The 14,726-nt window shown below is 36.9% G+C and overlaps 1 protein-coding gene and 1 long non-coding RNA gene across 14 annotated transcripts in view; both read right to left on the reverse strand.

Moving 5' to 3' along the window:
* The window catches only part of PTBP2 (polypyrimidine tract binding protein 2), an 80,367-nt gene that overhangs the window by 22,447 nt on the left and 43,194 nt on the right, over positions 1–14,726 (reverse strand). For 12 of the 13 annotated variants that reach the window (XR_014844692.1, XR_014844691.1, XR_014844690.1 and 9 more), the window contains 3 exons: positions 14,061–14,225; positions 13,854–13,964; positions 2,768–2,963 (listed from right to left, as the gene is read on the reverse strand). Coding sequence is in view for 9 of the 13 variants with exons in the window: in XM_021090157.2 (XP_020945816.1) it covers positions 2,768–2,963; positions 13,854–13,964; positions 14,061–14,225 (472 nt within the window). In the remaining 4 variants the exon portion in view is untranslated. Of the gene's footprint in view, positions 1–1,939; positions 2,641–2,767; positions 2,964–13,853; positions 13,965–14,060; positions 14,226–14,726 lie in introns of those variants that run through there. The other variant, XM_085023897.1, reaches the window with a different exon arrangement.
* LOC146404239 (uncharacterized) lies at positions 6,113–12,221 on the reverse strand. Its single transcript, XR_014844702.1, has 2 exons — positions 9,892–12,221; positions 6,113–8,366 (listed from the first exon to the last, which is right to left on the reverse strand). It is a non-coding gene; the product is annotated as an uncharacterized LOC146404239 (long non-coding RNA).

A 14,726-nucleotide genomic window follows, 5' to 3' on the forward strand; every position in this document is an offset into this window, starting at 1 on the left:
TGACAAGGGAGGGTTGCCATGGAACCTTCAATTTGCAAAAAAAAAAAAAAAAAAAAAAAGCATCTGCAAAGCACAATAAAATGAGGCGTGTCAGTATATATTAAAATATTAAAATATTCTACATAAGAGCCTGGAAGAAGACACCAAATTTATTTATTGGGAATGGAGCAAACTTTATTCACATTCTTTTAAAGCAAAATGTGCAGTACTTGAAAAATGACTTATAAAAGCACTGAACAAGACACAAGTTAGTTATGTCAGGGCTTCATAATCTTTCTTCAAAAAGACTTGTTATTACTTAAAAAAAAATCCACCAAGGCCATGAGCTTTCAAGGAAAAAAATGAATTACCTAGAAGAATCTAAGTGACTTCTAAACATGACTCCACCCAGAATCCAAATCACATACAAACTCATCTAACTATACTCAAATGTGTAAACACACACGGCTCACTGGGGTCCAAGGAAGTCATTATTACACTCCTATGTTTGACACTAGCTGAAGTTTCTTGCTATTTTACCCTTAAACTGTTTCTTTAATGACCTGCACATCAAATTTTAAACCTCTCAGAAACTATGAAATAAATTTTTGTTGCCATCTGCTTTGGTTATTTTAAGGATTAAATAATGATCTGCCAAGTACCTTTCAGAATGCCTAGAATCTAGAAGCTATTCAATAAATGCTGATGTTTTCTATAAAATAATTTCTATCAATAAAGAATTTAAGGAGTTCCCGTCGTGGCGCAGTGGTTAATGAATCCGACTAGGAACCATGAGGTTGCGGGTTCCGTCCCTGCCCTTGCTCAGTGGGTTAACGATCCGGCGTTGCCGTGAGCTGTGGTGTAGGTTGCAGACGGGGCTCGGATCCCACGTTGCTGTGGCTCTGGCGTAGGCCGGTGGCTACAGCTCCGATTCAACCCCTAGCCTGGGAACCTCCATATGCCGCGGGAGCGGCCCAAGAAATAGCAACAACAACAACAACAAAAGACAAAAAAATAAATAAATAAATAAAGAATTTAAGAATCTACAGTAACAAGGCCATGTGTCATTCATTATTCCCTCACTTTTGACTTTACTTTTAAATATGGTACACTAGGAGTTTCCACTGTGGTGCAGTGGGTTAGGAATCCACTGCAGAGGCACGGGTTCAACCCATGGCCCAGTGCAGTGGGTTAAAGGACCCAGTGTTGCCACAGCTGCGATGTAGGTCGCAGGTGTGGCTTGGATTCAATCCCTGGCCCAGGAATGTCCATATGCTGTAGGTGCAGCCATAAAAATAAATACATAGATAGATTAAAAAAATATTTTCAAAAATGGTACATTATGAAAGAATCATTATCATTAACTTAGAAGCTAAGTTAAGGGAATAAAGGCTTAAATTACGCCCACACGGTGACACAGATTCTCTCGGGAAGAATGTTATCTCAAGATGAATATGGTCATGATAAACTACTATGACGTGTGCTAGATGTATCAGAAAATTAGAATAAAAGGTTAATTTTGTCTCAAGTTACCAAAATTAGGAGTTCCCGTCATGGCTCAATGGTTAACGAATCCGACTAGGAACCAGGAGGTTGCGAGTTCAATCCCTGGCCTTGCTCAGTGGGTTGAGGATCCGGCGTTGCCATGAGCTGTTGTGGTGTAGGTTGCAGATGTGGCTTGGATCCCGCGTTGCTGGGGCTGTGGCATAGGCCGGCGGCTACAGCTCCGATTAGACCCCTAGCCTGGGAACCTCCATATACCGCAGCAGCAGCCCAAGAAATGGCAAAAAGACAAACAAATAGATAAATAATTACCAAAATTAATTTCAAATACCAATTGCTTCTCTTGTACATTAGTATCTCTGTTCAAAGATGAATCACTTATATTACCTATTTACAAACGGCTAACACAAATGTTACATATCTACATAAATATCTAAGAATTACTTCATTATAATGCTTTTTCTTTTTTAATTGATGAACATAAACTAAACTCTAAGAACCAGTTTGTGACTCATCAATCTTGGGTTACATATGTACAGAAATTCTCACTTAAAGATAAGTTTCACAAACTTCAGGCACCAAAAATTTCCTGAATACATCAAATAAAAGGAAACTATAAAATTTCATCTTAGATTACAAATCACTTCACTTACTTTCGTTACAAAATAACATTTCCCCTTATTTTTTTCATCTTGACTCTGTCACTATTAGTTTCAAATTTTTATTTTTGGTTAGGTGGGTCAAATCCATTGTAGAACAGGCAAAATGTGATGTTCAAGACAAAATGCAATACCAAAATAAATTTTCTATAAAATTCTTTCTAGTTAAAACTGTTTTTAAGAGAAGCTATAATATGCTTTGAAAAAAATCCTTATACCTACTCCCAATACTTGTTGGGTCTGTTAACTTTCTGATTTCTGTGCAGTGTTAAATTAAAACAATTAGATTAGCCCTAAAGAATATGTACAGGGCCCTAGACAACATGACGTCAACTTTAAAGTATAAATATTTTATTCAAAACTCAACAGTATTTCTTCATTACAGCTTTTGTTTTGGGAGAGAAGATGAGAGTAGTAAAAGGAATATAACTGATATAATTTTAACTATTCTGATGAGTTTAGGTTTTTTTCTTGTAATAGCATTCATATGCCTTCTTACCTGAGAGGGAAAAAAAGTAACAATTTCTTAAATTCCGAAATGAGAGTCATTATACTTACTGGAATTTAACAGGCCCTCTCCCATTTGGCAAAATGGGAGAAAAGTGGTACAGACAATAAAATCATACCTAAGAGAGATGTCTCCTTGGCAAATGCTGCAGCAATAGCTGGGTCCAATGCAGGCTGTCCATCCCCAGATGGGAGATCAGGTCGAGTATAATCTCTACTTTTATCATTGTTGTATTTTACATTCAAATTCACGAGTTTGGAAAAATCAATCCTTAGGGTACAGCAAGCATTATAAATATTCTGACCATCTAGGGCCTGTAAAAGTAAACAAAGGTGTATCAGGAATCTTAAAAAATAAAAATTAATAAAAGTATAACTTTGACAATAAAACTCAACAATGAAAACGTGCACATGAAAGTCACCCGGAAAGGGATCAAATTCCATACTTTGTTCTTTGCTATCCCAGCTATACGTACATTGGTTTCCACAAATGTTACCTCCCTTAAATAGAAAGTGCTACTTTAATCCAAAATATATTCAGTTAAACATATGTGCTAATACCTTTAATTTTACAAAATCTGCAAATATTTTAATACAAAAAAACTAACAAGAGTCACCAAAGCAGTACCCTAACATTTGCATAATACTTTAAAGTAAACTTTATAATACACCTATTTTTTGCTGGATGGTAATACTTGTAAAAATTGATATAGGTATAAGGTAACTTCTCTTGACGCCACATTAAATAAGGTGCCTCAAGACAAATATTACTATGATACATGATAGCAACTCCTATGAAACAGAGCAAAAACTATTATTTTCCTTAACCTGCAATGGTGGACCTGAATCAGAAAAACCCGTTGAATAAAAAAAGTCCTATGTCATCCCAGGAAAGTTTTGGAATAGAAGAGTGCAATCCATGGAGTTGAAAGCCTACATTCAATTAGGTCATCGTGAGCAAGTTGTTTAACCTTTCTGAATCTTAGAATCTTTCTGCAGCTAGAAAACAGAGATGACAATAGCTACCATGCTTTCTCACAGGGTTACTGAGGTCTAGATAAAAGATCACATATGGAAAAGTGCATCATGAATTATAAAGGACTATGCTGCTGTTACAACTTTTATGTTTTTTTCTGTTCCTATATAATCACCATTTCTATTCCAGCTGGACAGAAGCCTGGAACAAACTAGAGAACAGGGGAATACACTGTTAATTTTTCATTAGAATAAACATTTACTGTGTCAAACAACAGTTCAGAAATGAAGAACATGTTTTAGCTCTATAAATCACCTCAAAAATGAAACAGTTCTTCTGATAACAGAACATGCATAGATCAACGCTGATGCTTACACAGACCAAGACCTATTAGGTACATAAACATAGAACTATATAAAAAGTAGACCAATATATACATCACATTTGTATGACTTTTTTCTTTTTTTTTTGCTTTTTTAGGGCTGCACCCAAGGCATATGGAGGTTCCCAGGCTAGGGGTCCAACTGGAGCTACAGCTGCTGGCCTATGCTACAGACACAGCAACACGGGATCCAAGCTGTGTCTGTGACCTACACCACAGCCATGGCAACGCTGGACCCTTAGCCCACTGAGCGAGGCCAGGGATCAAACCTGCAACCTTAGGGTTCCTAGTCAGATTCGTTTCCAAAGGGCCACAATGGACATGCCCACTATATTTTTAAAAATCTTTTTAGGGCCACACCTGTGGCATATGGAGGTTCCCAAGCTAGGAGTTCAATCAGAGCTGTAACCACTGGCCTACGCCACAGCTACAGCCACGCCAGATCCTTAACCCACTGAATCAGGCATCAAACCTGCGTCTTCATGGAAGCTAGTCGGATTCATTTCCACTGAGCCAGGATGGGAACTCCCCTGTATGACTATTTTAATTGCCATATTGTTGACCAAATAAAGTAACTAAAGCAAATTTAAAAATAGTCAAGAATGTCCTGTTATGGAAAAAGCCTCTATAACTGCTTAAGTATATAGAGCTTGTAATTAAAATATTCCCACTCTGAAAGAAAACTCTTTAATATACAAAACTGAGTTTTACATGAATATATTTACCAAGCTAAAAACTAATCTAAAAACACAAGTTCACCTAGTTCAATACAATACTGGTGAAAACTCACTTAAAAGGATTACATACACATCAGGATTTGAATTATATTTGAATTAGGGAAGGTACCTATCATCACATGAGAATGAAAGCCGAGGACCAACTCTCTCAGCCAGAGTAATTAAGTATTAATTCAATTCTCTGCTGTAAAGGCAAACAAAGCACTGAAAATAGGTCTTCCCTTACTCATTCCTATAGGGAAAATGCTAAGGCACCTAACAGAATCACTGTCTCGACCCAATATACGAATATCGAAAGATGAGCAGAAAAATTCACTCTTGGGTAACTATTTCAATAGTATCATACAAAAAAAATCTGATGTAAGAAAAGACCTGGTTTGGGGTCATAGGACCTAGATCAATGCAAAGAGTAAAGTACTGATACAGAATTACTATCTTCACAACAAGGAGTTTCTTTGGAGCGGAATTCTCTTAAAGAGGCTGAGTGCCGAGTATCTGCAATGAATACGCTAAATGTTAAGAGAGCCTTCTAGAAACATTCGACATTCTTCTAATTAAAAAAAAACAAAATTATGTAGACCGAAGATACATAGTATAACAAAGATACAAGAGTTAGAGAAATCAGCAAACAATGTAAATGAAAACTGCCTATTAGCAACAGAAGAGAGGAACAAGAGCTGAAAACATAAGGAAAGAAGTCTAGGTACTGTCAATAGTTGGTGGAGGTTAAGATGACTACAAATGAGCTAAACAGAAAAAATTAAACTATATATGCAATATTTCTGACAGTTAAAGCTCAAGTTAATTTGCAGAAAGACTTCTCGAATTTGTCTATGCAAAGGGAAAGTTTGAAGAGTACACAAAAACATCAGGAAAAGATAAACACAGTAAAGACATAGGACGCATAGTTAACAACAGAGTGAAACACGGCATATAGACTGAAAACAGGAAAAGCCACATTGAAACTACTTCCGTTATATGTCAATGTTTACTATAACCTATGTATCAATTTTCTTGGCGATTGCTGGGGGTGGGGGTTAAAGGTTTAGCACTTGCTCAAGGGAATCTTTTAAATTCTTTGAATATCTAACTTCAGCTAGTCATGAAAAATTTCAAAATCAAGAACAAAAAGTTTCATTATATTAATAATACTTTAATTTGCATTTCTCTTATAATCAGCAATGATGAGCATTTTTTCATGTGTTTGTTGGCCATCTGTATATCTTTGGAGAAATGTCTTTTGCCCATTTTTCCATTGATTGATTGGCTTTTTTGCTGTTGGATTGTGTAAGTTGTTTATATATTCTAGAGATTAAGCCCTTGTCCGTTGCATCATTTGAAACTATTTTCTCCCATTCTGTAAGTTGTCTTTTTGTTTTCTTTTTGGTTTCCTTTGCTGTGCAAAAGCTTTTCAGTTTGATTAGGTCCCATGGGTTTATTTTTGCTCTAATTTCTATTGCTTTGGGAGACTGACCTGAGAAAATATTCATGATGTTGATGTCAGAGAGTGTTTTGCCTATGTTTTCTTCTAGGAGTTTGATGGTGTCCTGTCGTATATTTAAGTCTTTCAGCCATTTTGAGTTTATTTTTGTGCATGGTGTGAGGGTGTGTTCCATGAGATACCACCTCACACCAGTCAGAATGGCCATCATTAATAAATCCACAAATAACAAGTGCTGGAGGAGCTGTGGAGAAAGGGAACCCTCCTGCACTGCTGGTGGGAATGTAAACTGGTACAGCCACTATGGAGAACAGTTTGGAGATACCTTAGAAATCTATACATAGAACTTCCATATGACCCCGCAATCCCACTCTTGGGCATCTATCTGGACAAAACTCTACTTAAAAGAGACACATGCACCCGCATGTTCATTGCAGCACTATTCACAATAGCCAAGACATGGAAACAACCCAAATGTCCATCGACAGATGATTGGATTCGGAAGATGTGGTATATATACACCATGGAATAGCACTCAGCCATAAAAAAGAATGACATAATGCCATTTGCAGCAACATGGATGGAACTAGAGAATCTCATCCTGAGTGAAATGAGCCAGAAAGACAAAGATAAATACCATATGATATCACTTATTACTGGAATCTAATATCCAGCACAAATGAACATCTCCTCAGAAAAGAAAATCATGGACTTGGAGAAAAGACTGTGGCTGCCTGATGGGAGGGGGAGGGAGTGGGAGGGATCGGGAGCTTGGGCTTATCAGACACAACCTAGAATAGATATACAAGGAGATCCTGCTGAATAGCATTGAGAACTTTGTCTAGATACTCATGTTGCAACAGAACAAAGGGTGGGGGGAAAACTGTAATTGTAATGTATACATGTGAGGATAACCTGACCCCCTTGCTGTACAGTGGGAAAATAAAAAAATTAAAAAAAAATAATAATAATACTTTGGACCAATTTACTTCCCAACATAAATACCACCCCAGATTAGATCATGCAGGGTTTTCCTAAAACATCCCCAAATCATTAATTTCATCATAAATCCTCCAATGACATGAATGTGGAATATACAGATTGTTAAGCACAAAAAAGGCTAAACAGAATTAAGCAGATGTCAAAGAGAATCTGCCCAAGAAAACAGAAAAGGAAATTTCATTAGTTTTCTCAAAGAATCTGCATAAAGCAGTAAGTATCAAGTAAGAAGAAATGAATGACATGTTCTTACTGCTGCAAATATTTTACCTAATGTTTACATATTTTTACTATTAGTAACTAATGAATCCATTGCATGTTAAAATAAGAGTGACCATTATAAAAGGACTGCCAAAAGACACAGTGTCATGTCCAGCGTCAACTGTGCACATTCCTAATAGAAACAGGCAATATTCCTATAACAAGGTCCTACTGTATTTAGGGGACAGGGGACTCTATTCATGGGGAACATACTCAATACCTGTGATAAACCATAGCAAAAATATGAAAAACATACATGTATAACTGAGCCACTCTGCTATACAGCAGAAAACATGCATGTATAACTGAGCCACTCTGCTATACAGCAGAAATTATACACTCTGCTAAATTAACTGTACTTAGGTAAAATAAAAAAAGCAACACTACTACTGAAAAGCTGTCTCTAATAACATATAAACAAACAGGTATTTTCTACCACATGTGTTATAACTTCAGAACTGTATAAAACAACTTTTAAAAGTACAGGTGAAAAGGAGGTTAATTCTATTTCTCGAAAATATGGAAACTGAAAGATATAGAAAGCCAAATCTTTGTTTGCCCAATACACTGCTTGCCAATAAACAAGATTTCTGAAAAAGGCATTAGGGTATTTTCTTTAATAAATGTGAGGATCATTTAAAACAATTTACTTTCTATTTGATAATTACGATTGCTACTATCACTTGTGATCACCGCCCTAAATGCCAACCCTCAATATACACAGCATTACCTTTTATGTTGACCTACGTTTTTTTTTTGCTTTTGTTTTTTTCGGGGGGGGCCGCACCTGCAGCACATAGAGGTTTCCAGCCTAGAGGCTGAATTGGAGCGGTAGCTGCTGGCCTATGCCACAGCCACACCAGATCCGAGCCAAGTCTTCAACAGACACCACACCTCACAGCAACACCAAATCCTTAACCCACTGAGCAAGGCCAGGGATTGAACCTGTGTCCTCGTGAATGCTAGTCAGATTCATTTCTGCTGAGCCATGACAAAAACTACGACTTGGCTTTTTAAAGAGTCTAGACTGTAACAGACATCAACCTCAGGACAAATTTGGGAGATGGGTTACATTTTTCCCCTTCTATCCTCACTAATAAAACTCCACTGTTGGTATGTTTTCTGAGTTGCTATTCTCTTATAAAGCAAAATGCTACAGGGAAAGAATTCCAATTAACTGAAAGTAACTGCCAAAGATCATAACCTAGAATATGGAAGGAGTCTGGTTGGCTCTGTCACTCAAGCTACCTGTACATGGCAGATTCTCAGGGCTTTCAAAACAAAACAAGACAAAACAAAGAGTAGTGGGCTCCCAAAGACTGTTAGTTCAGGATGGCCTAAGAGCCCCATTTTTTATAAGCAATCTATATGATAAGAATGTAGATAGGCTCTGGATCATACTTTAAATACTATAAATTCTCTTCCCCAAAAACCTAAAGGTACACTTTGCCTGCTAAATGAATATTCAGTGCATAAATGATATTTTTTTCATTCTCTCATTCATATGAACTATCACTGCAGAAACAGAGAGGAAGGCTTGAAGTTCCCTTCACAAACTTATTCCTTATCTATAAATTTTAGATGACCTCAACTGCTTTAACAAGCATAAAAACATAGCAACTGAATCACAAAGTTTAGAACCAACTCATTTTATAATGTACATCAATAACTGCTAGGCGTGAAGAAATCTATAGCAAACCAGATGCTGGGAAAGTTGTGACACAGCTTGAGTAAGTCCAATACCTACAATACACCATACACTGTGCCGGGTTCTAGGAACATAGCAGAGAACAAAGCAGACATGATACCTACTCTTATATAACTTGGAGTCCAACGGAAAAATATAGATATTTAACAAATATATAAATGTAATGTGTGGCAGTGAGAACTAAGAAAGGAAGGTATCTAATCTAGTTCAAAGTTTACAGATGATCTAAGAAGAGACTTCAAATCTGAGGGGCATAAAGAGCTAAGAAAAAATTTTAGCAAGTAAAAGAGCAAGCTGTGAGCTTATGAGATCTGAGAAAATACAGCATACACAAGCACAAACATAAGTTTGATATACTTAGAGGTAGGAGATGAGACTGGAGAGTCAAGACTTGGGGTTTTGTCAGCTTTGTTGAGGAAGGAGGACTTTACACTAAGGACAAAAATCAGGGAGTTCCCGTCGTGGCTCAGTGGTTAACGAACCCGACTAGTATCCCTCAGGACAGAGGGTCAATCCCTGACCTTGCTCAGTGGGTTAAGTATCCAGCATTGCCGTGAGGTGTGGTGTCATTCGCTGACATAGCTTGGATCTGGCATTGCTGTGGCATAGGCGAGCAGCTGTAGCTCCAATCTGACCCCTGACCTGGGAATTTTCATATGCCATGGGTGGGCCCTGAAAAAAGACCAAAAAGCAAACAAACAAACAAACAAAAAAACCCAAAGCATTCACTGAAGGGCACTGAGAAAGGAAGAAAGGAAGAAATACAACTTTAAGTTGAGATCATTCTTAATATTCAAAGTGGTGAGTTTAGTCAGAAAGCCAATGAAGCACAGATTTAAGAGAGGATGGCTTGAAACAGTACTACTGGTTCATATACTAGCAGCCCAGGTCACTCCGCATGAAGAGGAGTTTGCGTCAGAATTTATATCAACATCAGGAGTTCCCATTGTGGCTCAGCGGAAACGAATCTGACTAGTGTCCATGAGAACACAGGTTCAATCCTGGCTAAGAATCCGGCATTGCTACGAGCCGTGGTGTAGGCTGGCAGCTGCTGCTCTGATTCGAGATTCGATCTGTAGACTGGGAACCTCAATACGCCCCAGGTGCAGCCCTAAAAAAGACAAAAAAAAAAAAAAATTTAAATCAACATCGACACTAAATACAGTACAGCCAAAAATATGCTGATTTGTATTTTGGTACAAGCTCCTTGTAGCCTCAGATACCAGAAATTTGACTAACTTAAACTACAGTGATGGCAAGAGAGTTGAAGACAAAAGGATAGATTCAATAGAAATTTAGGATCTAGACTCAATAAGATTTGATGATAGGCTGAAAGGAAGAGGAAAAAAAATTTAGTATTTCTTGGCTTCTTAGATTGATTGGTACCTTGACCTTTCATAAAGGAAAATACCAGAGGTTGAAGGATTTTTTATATGTATCTTTGGGGAGGGTGGTGGCAGGGGTAAGAGAGTTTACTTGAACATGCTGAGTCTGTTCGAGTGCCCCACAGTCCACAGGGTTCCTACCCTGGGTCTCCTAGAAGGGGTCTGAGCTAGAAGAGTCATGTGAGTTCTGTCAGAATCACAAAGGTGCAACTGAGCTATGAGGACAGGTGAGGTCCCCCTGGCAGAAGAGGGATGAAAAAAGAAAGAAGTCAGAGAGGTGGGATAAATCTAGATGAGAAGTGTCAGAGACCAGGAGAAAAGAACATTTTTAAGAAAGGGAATAGCTCAGTGTCAAGTGCTACCTAGAGGACAGGCAGATAATTCTGCTGACATCTGGCTACTCCAGTGATCACTGGTGACCCTGGGAAGAACAACTTGGGTAAATGGAGGCTAAAACCAAAGCACAATCATTAAAGAAAGAAGAGAGGAGAGTAAGTGTCATCAGCAAGCAAAGACAGCTTTACTTAAGAAGTGTGGTTATACGAAAAGGGAGAAGAAACAAGGGGATACGAGGACAGATATGTGGAATTAAGGATAAATTCATTTAAAAAATGAGAGACACTTAAGTATACCTGAAATACTAGGTGGCCAAAGTAGAGAAAAATATAACAGAGAGAGAAAGAAAGATAGTGCAAAGGCTCTCAGGCAGAGAGGATGGGATCTGGTGTCTACCAGCCTTAGAAATATCTATGCCTTTATTTAGAAGATATGTATGGGTATAAGTAGATTTTTGTGAGACTATGTGGGTATAAGTAGATTTTGCGAGAAAAGCTGATGGACTTTCCATTTGACAGTTTCTATTTTTACAGAGAAGCAGTAGGCAAGGTCATAAGAAAGAGTGAAGAGAGACTTGATGCAAAGAGAAATTTCCATCTGATACAGTCATTGTGAAAAATGGGAGAACATGCTGACTGAAGAAATATGGTGAGATTTTTCAAGCAGAGTAGAGGGCCTATTTACAGCTGGTGCTGATGAATTTAAACTGGTACCAACTGCTTAGATTATGTAGTTATTCTCTAGGCACACTCAACAGTCCAGATAAAAGCATGAAGAAAAATTACTAGAGTCATCAAAAGTGTATGTTTGAAGGAGTTCCTGTCGTGGCTCAGTATTAACGAACCCGACTAGTATCCATGAGGATGCAAGTTCGATCCCTGTGTTTTCATGAGCTGTGGTGTAAGTCGCAGCTGCAGCTTGGTTCCTGCGTGGCTGTGGCTGTGGCCAGCAGCTGCAGCTCTAATTAACCTTTAGCCTGGGAACTTCTGTATGCCATGGGTGCGGCTCTGGATTATAATGGAGCAAGCAAGTTTAGAAAACAAACTCCTTTTTTCTTTTCTAAAATGTGAAATATAATTGAGTTCAGATACCAGAATAAAAACTTGGTAAATTATAATCACCTAATTTCTTAGAATAACAATTGTAGATCTTTGTAGAAAAGTCCCAAGTGAGTTTATATAAACATTCACAAGACCTATAGTTTAATGCTTGCAATCTATGCAGAGAAGATTGGTTAAATGAAAACCTCAAATACTGGAAGATATATATAAACTACTTTCCCCACTGAATTATATAGCCCCAATGTAGTATAATTCCAATTCAAATTTCATTTCATTGGTCCGTTACCAAATAGTCTTCTGGATCAGAAGGGAATTGCAAAAATATATTCCACGTTAAGAAAAACATGCACTATATTTAGATTTGTTTGAAGCTACGAAAATTGCCGAGAACATGGCTTCTAGACTGTCTGCTATTGATCAAACCTCATACCACAATGATTTTGGTAACCCTTTAAATATAAATATCTCCAAAGGTGGAGGGCTGCAGCATGTTTACAATTATTTTGATAAAAAGAACTCTAGTTAACTTATTCCTGGAAAGAGAAATATAATAAGATCATGCAAACTGGGAACCAGTGAGTAGCAACACTGAGAAAAGTAGACTAAAAAATGTCTGCCTTAAAGATGGTGTATTTTATAAGTAATTTACCTCTTTAAATCTTAGCACCCCTTGGAGTTCCTATTGTGGTTCGGTGGTTAATGAATCCAAATAGGAACCATGAGGTTGCAGGTTCGATTCCTGGCCTTGCTCAGTGGGTTAAGGATCTGGTGTTGCTGTGGCTGTGGCGTAGGCCGGTGGCTACAGTTCCAATTGGACCCCTAGCCTGGGAACCTCCATATGCCGCGGCAGCGGCCCAAGAAATGGCAAAAAGACAAAAAAAGAAAAAATCTTAGCATCCCTTTGTAACATAAGAAAAAATCCTGTTCTATTTACAAAATAGTCAGAAAAAATGAGCTAACAACACTGGGTAAGCCATTTCAATTATGTTATTATTACTAGTATAGCATTTCTGCTACCTGAAGCTATTTTGGATCCCCAAATGAGATTCTCAGGGTGGAATGCAATGAAACAATAATTAAAAATGGTCTGGTACCAAACAAGCTATCCTGATCTGGAGGAAGCAATGAAGTCATAGTCAATAATTACTCTGAAAGTAAAAGGATGACAGGGAGAAAGGAGGTTAGAACAATTTAAACAGTTGATTTAATTGTTTAATAACAATGGTATAGTAATAAACGTTTAATGGTTTAATAATGAAATAATAACAATGAGATAATATGGCATAAGAAGTTAAAGCGACAGAAAAAGGTAGATTTAAATAAGACACCTAGACAGAAGACGAAGCATTTAGAAGCAAAGAGGTGGTATGTAGTTTTTAATGATAGCCATGACATGGGTAGATTTTACTACTTTTGAATAGTTTCTTACTCTTCAAATATAGCAACTAAAAGGTAAGTGAAGTGAATAAAAAGGAGACTAGGGACTTATTGAGAAAACTTAAAAATATTTTAAAAAAATACTGGAAGTAAACTGAGAGCCTATAAAAGCATCTGAGCAACATATTGTATTAATATATTTCAGCCAAACTACCTTATAGCTAAATTAATTACTTTGAAACTTCTACTGTAAAACTTAAAATCTTAAATACAGGTATGCATGTACATCAAACAAAAACACAAAATATAAGCCTATATTATAGATACCTACAAATATGTACATTGTTAAAAATAAACATTTTTTATTACTAGGTTTTTCTAACATTATCTTAATGACAGCAATCTGTGTCATTTAAAATGCTATACGGTACTAAGTTACACCAGTATTAATAGCATTAGCTATATACATAGATATGGGGATATATATAAATAAATATTGGCTGCTGAAAATTACCATAATCTCAATAAAAAGCTAGACTTACTAGTTTTGCTTGCTGAGCATTTACTGGATCACCATACTGGAGGAGAGCTTGAAACTGGTTATTTTTTGTAAATGTGATTATCTTCAATACAGCACCAAACTTAGAAAATATCTGTTGAGACATTAAAAATCAATTAAAACAAATTTTATCTACTATATTATTATTTCTCCAATTTACAGATGAATATTGAAATTAAATTAAACTTACTTGGTGAAGAACATCAAGTGTTACAGGGTAATACATGTTGTCAATAATTATTCTAAGTACTGGACTCTGGGCTGGAGTCACTGCACTCTCACTAACTGTGGTGCCGCTAAGAGGAGTATTTGCTGTCTGGACAGCCGTCACAGCTTGAAGAACTGCTTGAGCACGCTGAAAATCCAAAGACAAGCACCTTAGAAACACTATCCGTATCTTTAGGTGAAGATATACTTTGCTACATGTTACGCCATTAGTTCAATTATTTCCTAGAACATATCTAGATTAAATAAATACTTTTGAGCACCTGCCATGAGCCAGGTTTTGTCTGTTTATAACTCAAGTATTCTACTAGTATTTATTTCAAAATAATCATCTAAGGTTTGGGATGAATGCTGAACAAGAAAAGATAGGCCATGTAATTCATCCCAAGAGAACAAGATATAGTTTGACACACTCATATTAACAGAAAATGTTTTATTTTAAACAGAAACTTTCAGAAACAAAATTTTAATCTAATATTATTCACTCCATAAAAAGAGACACATGGTAAACCACAACAAGGGGAGATTTATCCAAAAGAACTCCCATAAAGCTTATTATTTCTAATAAATCCTAAATAGGAACATTCAGATACAAATCAAGCCTTTTTCTTCAAACTAGTATAACTTCTGA

Source organism: Sus scrofa, chromosome 4 (genome assembly GCF_054392235.1).
Source record: "Sus scrofa isolate SSC_HxYL_T2T_F1_AM1 chromosome 4, Sscrofa_HxYL_maternal_Yorkshire_Landrace_v2.0, whole genome shotgun sequence".
NCBI classification, from domain to species: Eukaryota; Metazoa; Chordata; class Mammalia; order Artiodactyla; family Suidae; genus Sus; species Sus scrofa.